This window comes from Triplophysa rosa, linkage group LG4, assembly GCF_024868665.1.
Source record: "Triplophysa rosa linkage group LG4, Trosa_1v2, whole genome shotgun sequence".
NCBI classification, from domain to species: Eukaryota; Metazoa; Chordata; class Actinopteri; order Cypriniformes; family Nemacheilidae; genus Triplophysa; species Triplophysa rosa.
Window position 1 is genome coordinate 8,755,030 of NC_079893.1, and position 7,976 is coordinate 8,763,005.

At 39.1% G+C, this 7,976-nt stretch overlaps 1 protein-coding gene across 3 annotated transcripts in view; it reads left to right on the forward strand.

The window, feature by feature from the left end:
* mtus1b (microtubule associated tumor suppressor 1b) overlaps nucleotides 1-7,413 on the forward strand; it is a 34,599-nt gene extending 27,186 nt beyond the window's left edge. For all 3 annotated transcript variants that reach the window (XM_057331487.1, XM_057331489.1, XM_057331488.1), the window contains 8 exons: nucleotides 2,097-2,163; nucleotides 3,947-4,161; nucleotides 4,828-4,933; nucleotides 5,043-5,116; nucleotides 5,262-5,357; nucleotides 6,119-6,235; nucleotides 6,371-6,468; nucleotides 6,589-7,413. In XM_057331487.1, the coding sequence (XP_057187470.1) occupies nucleotides 2,097-2,163; nucleotides 3,947-4,161; nucleotides 4,828-4,933; nucleotides 5,043-5,116; nucleotides 5,262-5,357; nucleotides 6,119-6,235; nucleotides 6,371-6,468; nucleotides 6,589-6,796 (981 nt within the window). In that variant the 3' untranslated portion in view covers nucleotides 6,797-7,413. The remainder of the gene's footprint in view (nucleotides 1-2,096; nucleotides 2,164-3,946; nucleotides 4,162-4,827; nucleotides 4,934-5,042; nucleotides 5,117-5,261; nucleotides 5,358-6,118; nucleotides 6,236-6,370; nucleotides 6,469-6,588) is intronic.
* Nucleotides 7,414-7,976: the final 563 nt, after the last annotated feature.

Below are 7,976 nucleotides of genomic sequence, written 5' to 3' on the forward strand. Positions count from 1 at the left end.
GTGCATTCCAATGCAAATTTGTTATCTTATCTCCTTATCTCTCACTAATACTGCATTTTTCCACCATCAGTCCTTCTTATCCAAACAAGTTGAGAAAACACTTCATGAGAAGTGCCGCTCTTAGAAAACCCACGGAAGGCACAGCTCATATACTGTCCAGAAGACTCGCAAATCTTACACATTCTTTCCACACATAGAAAAGATGTGAGATTTCACTTCGGGGAAAGTTGACAGTTTTAGCCTTCCTGTCACCCGCCGTGATTGATAGGCAGCACAGAGGAGATGTTTTTGTGAGCTGTGTGGAATGCACCAACTGCTACTCCAAGGCGGAGCCTACGGAAAAGGGGGTGTGGTCTGTTTTCCCACCTCACAGCTGTTTTGCTGATCACAGTAGAGCAGTGTTTCTCCTTACCCGCCCATTCTTAGCACTTTACCGTATTTCATAGAGTATAGTCACATATAGTATAGTTACATGGTTTTTTTAAAATCTTGTTTTCCAAGTTTTTTAAGATTTCAAAAATATTTTCTGTATTTCTCAAAAAGCCAACTAAAACAACTAACATACCTAAACATTTGGCAAGCTGCATGTGTTTTACCTGCCATGGACTTTTTTTTTTAAATGGGTATGTTTTTTTGGCTCATCATGCTGCATTCCCTTTAAACTTTTAATAAGATTCATCTTATTTTATTTCTTACTGCTCATATTATAGCATTACAATTAAACTAAAGCAGATCTTATCTTCCCACAGTGTTTAACACTCACTTCACTGTTTCATAGAACAGTATCAGAACTGTTATGCGATATTGCAGTTTAATGCTTTCGTTACTGTGATCAGTATAGCATCAATACATTTTCCATCATCTTTCCATTTTCTTCATTCTGACGTTTCACCTCCCCCTCTCTTAGAAGGAATACGGGGGCAGGCGGGTAATAGGGAGGAGACAGTTTCTAATGCAGCATGCTTGGAGACTGATGCCGACAGACCAGTTCTTAGAATAGAGAAGGAAAAGAGGGTAGCGTAAGATTGATTGGTTGGATGACTTGGGAGAGGGGAGCGTGAAAGTCGAAGATGGGCTCCTCTGGGAGCAAGCCTGGTCTGAAGAAATTTCCTGCCTCCAAGAAAAATGAAAAGGTGCAGTTTGGTTCTTTGACTTTTTTTGTACCTTCTTTTTTTTGAGAGTGGTTCATTTGAACCAAGTGTTGATAGCTGCCTTACTGGTCTGTTCTATGTTTTGATTCTTGACTTCCTGTTGGCATAAACAGACCTATTGTTGTTAGACCTACAGTGATTAATTTTGAGAAATGTGGGATTGTGGTAGCCGTGAATTCTTGTAAACTGTGACATCAGACCCGTGTGTTTGCAGCATGTTGTCGCTTTTAGTACGTCTCTTTAAATATAATTTTGTATGAATAAACAGTTCTGTATGCTCTTTATTTATGGTTGACACTCTGGAATTCCTACTAGTTTTGTGTTGCTCATTCCTGTAGTGTACAGCCATGCATTTGCCTGGTCTCCTGAGGTGTTGCGAGACTGTAGTTGATGTTCTTTTGTGTGGGTAGGCCAGTCAGTTTGTTTGATTGGTTCAGAGGTTAAACCTTTCGTCCGGCTATCTGAGGCCGTGAACTTTAAACTCACCCTGAATGTGTGTGTGTAATCGTAACCATAACAAGGTGCTTGACGGCAGAAGTTTGTTCATCTTGTGTTATACGATCTCGGGTGTTCTTCATCACAGATCCTCGTAATCTCTTCCAGACCGCATGAGCTTTAGAGGTTCCTGTTAACCATTGCTTAATCTCACATAAACTCACACACCTCCCATCTTCCTGGAACATTCAAACCCTTGATGATACAGAGTGATAAGAAACTGATTGAAATGGTCCTTATCCAAAAACAACAACCCATTCTGTCAATACAGACAGTGTCTGGACGCGAACCACGTAATACATGACATCATTTCAAAGTCTTGAGAAATATAGTTTGTTTTATGCATGGTTACAATCGAAGGTAAGTGTCTAGTCAGTGTGTGAAATGAGTCATAATGATAACTTTCTCCAGGTTTTATTTTGAAAAACGTTCTTCTGTGGTTTCTTACAGCGTGAGGTGGCAATCAAACAGAAGGAAGAACTTTCCGTCCAGCTCAACAACCTGCGAGACCAACTTGGTAAGCCACGCATGTCCGGTCACAGTACAAAAAGCAGATGTCAGAAACGACATATACACGGAATGTTGGCTTTCATCTTGGTTATGTTGGCCATCATTTAGCAGGTGCTTTCATCCAAAGTGATTTAAGAACAATAATTGTGGGGCTAATCTGTCTGTAGAAACCTTCTCTGTCTCGCTCAAGGGCACAATCTTGATAAAGCAGAGTCGGGCGGACATCTAGTTTCGGGGTCACACCTATTTGGAATTGCAACCATTGTTTAAGCAGATTCTTTCTCGCAGACAATTTATTTATTAGTGGTACTTGCTGAGACAAGCATCACTGCTATTGCTTGTGGTTAAGGATTGAAACAACCCCCCCCAACCCTTTAGCCACTTGTGCTATTGATGTGAAGGATCTTCATTGACGTGAATTGCCTCAAATGTGGTTAGTTTTTTAAGCAATCAGAGATAATTCAATCTCATTGACTTGCTTTAAAAGAGGGACCTAGATTTTATAGAGACTGTGGTGGGGCATCTTTGGACTTAAAGTGAGTATTCACCCCAAAATTTTAATTCTATCATCATTTATTCACCCTCTTGTCGTTCAAAACCTTTATATGACTCTTTCGTCTGTGGAACACGAAGATATTTTGAGAAATATCTCAATGATGTCTGTTAAACGGAAGTCAGTGTGGGCCAATGTTGTTTGGTTACCAACGTTCTTCAAAATATCTTCTTTTGTGTTCTGCAAAAGAAGTAGAGTCTTTCATGTTTGGAATGATATGGGGCCGAGTAAATGACGAAATATCTGAAATATCCCTTTACATGTATTCATAGCAGATAGTTTTATCCATAGCAACTTACAAATGAGGGAACATTCAGCATGTTAAGAGCCAACAATAATACACATGGTACACAAAGCTATGTTTACACGTGGGAATGGTAATGAAATTAGGAGTAAACAACATAAAAGAGAGGGTTTGTTTTCTCATAGCAACACCTTGACAACCACCCAAACCCAGGCTTTTGCATAGGCAAGTTTTCTTCATAAAATGTTCAAATCAAGTTTAGAATGTTTCTGTCGGTGTCATCATTAAAACTATTTAACAGCTACGTGAAGCTTCAAATGTTTTTCCGATGATGATGTTATACCTCACATTCCAGTGGGAAGTTGTTTCATGTTTCATCCCGTTGGGCGCTCTCTTCTGATGAGCACTATATTGATGGAACTATGAGCTGTTGTGAATTGACAAGCATGGATATGACATTCCACACACCAATCACAATGCACCTCTGCCCTGTGGATATTTGGCAGACTTTCACTATGTTTAGACTCTATGTATTTAAGATCAAATTTGACTTCTGGATGTGTCTGTACCTTGAACGCGAATGCGTGCGCATTCTTGACGTGCCGGGACACACACATTTCTAACGGCGCAGAATGCTAAGGATTTGTTGCATGTTATGTTTAATTGGTTTGGCCTTGTGCACTATCATGGCCTTTGGCTTCAGCACAAGTGTGTGTGTGCGTGCGTGTGGCGTATGAGGAATGTTTCACCCGCACTGGCATCTGTCTGGAAGTCTGAAGGCTCATTCGAAAAAATGATACTGCTATTCACATCACTAAATAAAAGTTCTAGTTTAAACTGTTGCTTTAAGATCAAATTGTATGCCAATTTACAAAATAGTGGAATATGACTTGAGAGTTTAAGCAACTCTGTATTCTAGAGATTCTTTGAAAGACTGATCCACAACTTTGATTCATTCTCATTTCATCTCCTCTCTTCCTCCTTACTCCTCAGGTAACTCAGTCTCGTGCTGTGAGCAGCTGGAGAAGGACAAGGAGGAGGTGCGGGTGTCTCTGGAGTCATTGTTGCAGAAACTGCAGGAGCAGCATCAGAATGAATTACAGCAACTCGAGGAGGGATTAAAAGAGTTTTATTCTTCAGAATGGGACAAGACTCACCAGGCCTACCAGAAGGAGGCGGATAAATGCAGGGCGCTCATGCAGCAGCAGGTAAGCATTATCCGGGCTGGTCCGTGTTTGCATCACAGACGTGTCGAATCTTATGTAATCACTTTTTAACTATTCAAATTGCACGGCTCTGATCACGCAGTGCTTCACCTTATTATGTAAGTGCGCCTGTGAAAATATTTGAATGTGTGTTATTTCATACGTTCCCAGTAGCGCATTTAAAGGATTAGTTTGCTGAAAAATAAAGATGTGTATCATGCCATTCCAGGTGTATGTGACTGACTGACTGACTGAGTTTGAAAAATACTGTACAAACAAATCAAATGAAGCACATTTCACTTTCGATTTGGTGCTTGTTAAATAGAAAGTAAGTCTGATGTTGCCAGAGCATTGACTCTGTCTGTGCTACAAAATTATATAGCAGACTGTTATGCAACGTAAAAGTGCTTATGTGCATGTATCTGCTGTTTTTTAGCTTTGCTAGTCCATTTTTACCTGTCTAGATTGACATTTCTGTTAATGAATAACAGTGCCGTGATAGTACATCTTTACGAGTACAGCGACATACTGATGATGCTGACTAAATTTAAGCAAACATGCTCCTGAGCAGCAGTTACTCCTAAAACATAAACATCCTGATTAAAGTGTGATTTATAGCACTTTTACTGTTAGATCCATGATAATGATGACTGTTATTTTGACTGACAGGTGGATGAGGTTAGGAGCAAACACGAAACCCTGAGGCACCAACAAGAAGCTGCACATGCCAAGCAGATAGAGACACTGAAACGTGAACATGAAAATTCACTCGCAGGTAATTTCCTCTCAGAACAGCGGATTTGTGTTTTGTGATGATTTCTATTTGGAATGGATGTATTCTGTGCCCAAGGTGTATCAACCTAACGATTGTTTTTCTGTTCCAGAGCTCAGAAAGGCTCATGAACAGCACACGAAAGACCTGGGCAAAACACTCAAGGAGTCTGAGGCCTCGTTCAATGTATGTATTGCTAGGTGTCAGCTTAAGTTCCACAACTGTCGTATCGTATTGTGCAACTCAATTCCAGAATATTTAGGAAAACATGATATACAATATGCCGGTTTTAATAACTTTATATATTTAATAACTATTTTCCTCTTTACAGGAGAAATTTCAGACGTTGACAGCAGAAAATGAGACTCTGAAGGAGAAGCTGAGACAGGAAGAGGAGCGGAGGAGAGCTCTGGCAGATAAGAGTCAGGTAAAACTCGAACAGAAGTCTGGATTCTAATCACTAGCATACAGTATTGAAGGACGCTTACAGTGTGTACATTACAGGTTACTCATATAGGGCTGGATGACATTTAATGCTTGTAAACAGTATTGAAGGAGTAGTTCACTTCAAAATTGGTCCCCATTGACTTTCCATAGTCATTTTTATTCCTTTTATGGAAAGTCAGTGGGGAGCAATTTTGAAGTGAACTACTAAGTTTTTTCTTTTTATGTCAACATTTGACTAAAGTGGGATCCTGTTTTTAGATTAAAGTTGAATTTACATAAACGTTAGTGTGCGTGGCAAGCCATTTTATCTTTTGATCAAATACCAAATTTACCGTCTGCAGGGTAAATCATAAATGTACAAATGTGTAACAAGACCCTCCTGTTCAGTTGTTCAGTGTTTTAATCTTTATTTATGTTATTTTTTATTTACTTTAATAAAACATACATGTACAGTACCAACAATCGATGAATTGCTTGACAATATTACACTGCAGTACTACAACAGTACTTTACATGAAGTGGCATGAAATTATCAGATAAAGATATTAAGATCACATTCTTTGTGAACGACCCTCATTAGACTTCATCACAAATGTCTTTACGTTTGTTTGTTGTGTAAATGCAGTTACCATACCAATCCTGGGGTCAGATTTAAACTGTGACCCTAGAGGTACTCCTGTACTTCTTTGTGGTCCCAGATGGTGCAAAATGCCAACTAAACAGCTGTTTCTCTTTGTACAGAAGGACGCGCACACACTGTATTTGGAACAGGAGCTAGAGAGTCTCAGAGCTGTGCTGGAAATAAAGACTAACCAGATACACCAGCAAGACAAGAAACTTATGCAAATGGACAAACTGGTGAGATAGACACATACAGTATATAATACACCGATATACTGACACCCTTGTAGCTCTTGGCATCACGAGCCAAAATATTTCACGGATAGTGCCTGATGTATTTATTTATTGATTTGAAACTGTGTTTGTCAACAGATTGACGATAATTTGAAACTGGAAGAGTGCCTAAATAAAGTCCAGCAGGAAAATGAAGACTACAGGGCTAGAATGGACAAACACGCTGCCCTTTCAAAGTAAGTGCCTCGCTTGCTTTTCCTTTTGAGAGATTATTGGATACAACATGGCATTATTTGTTTCATATCAGCGTATCATATTCTCCAAATACAGACTGTTACATCATTTTTTGTATACAGGCAGCTCTCCACAGAACAGGCCATGCTTCAACAGACCCTGCAGAAAGAGTCAAAGGTCAACAAACGGCTATCTATGGAGAATGAAGAGTTGCTGTGGAAACTACACAACGGGGACCTCTGCAGCCCCCGACGCCTCTCGCCCACCTCCCCCTTCCACTCGCCCCGAAATTCCGCCTCTTTTTCCACAACCCCGATATCGCCCAGATAACCTACGACCTCGGATCATCCTCACCTGGGGGCACCTATGGACCTTTTGGCCGTTTTATTCCTATAATAGGACTTGTACAGTTTGTACAGACTTTAAAGTTTATAAATGTCCCCTTTCAAGACAATGATGCACAGTTGCACTTCTAGATCGAGGAAATCCCTCGATCCGTTACATGCTTGTTTGTTATGTTCTATATTCTGTGTCATTCCCTCACAGTTTTTCCTCATTGTTTCACATTCACACATTTCTCTGAGGAGGGGACAGACCTCAGGGCTTGTACATAGAGTATCTCTCCCTCGGACTGCCATTTGCTGTTTTTTTTTTATTAAAAAGTGGTTTGTACATTTACAGGGAAACGATGTAAAGCTGTTATTTTCTTTGTGTCCTCACAAGAATGCTATTTACAGAAGCAGTGGAAACAAGAAAAGGCTTAAAACACAACATCTCATGTACTAACTGACCTGCATATTAGTCCAGTTTGCTGTTCCTAACATTGTGGAATGTATTTACTTTTATTCCCAAACCTTTTTCCAGTGGCCTCCACATTCACAACCAGAGTGATCTTCTTGTATCTTTTTTTTTAACTGATGAATTAAACTTCTGGATGCTTAACCTAACATGTTGTATTTTTTTATTTTAATGCACTACACACGAACTGAATTAATTGTAGTCATTTTTCCTGCGCAAAAAATATTTTTGGATTTAAATACTACTATATAAATAAGATAACAAAAAGATGAATCCTCAAGTAGTTCCAAACCTGTATAAATATCGTTGTTCTGTTGAACACAAAGAAATATATTTAGAAGAATGTTAGCAACTGACAATTCTAGGTTAGTCTGGGGGTTAGTCAAAAAATTGTGCCCCAGAACTATTTGTAATTTTTCAAAATATTTTATTTTGTGTTGAAAAGAAACAAACAAAATCAATACATTTTCCTACTATAGGGTCAATGATATCCCAGAAATCTCAGTTGCCAACATTCATCCAAATATATTTGTGTTCAACAGAACAAAGGCATTTATACAGGTTTGGAATTATTTGGGAGTGAGTAATTCATGACAGAATTTTCATTTTTGGGTGGACTATTCCTATAATTCTATTTCAGAGTTTCACTCAAACGAAGCCTTAAAAACAAACCATATTTGACAGATTTTTTTCAATTACAGTAACGAAAAGA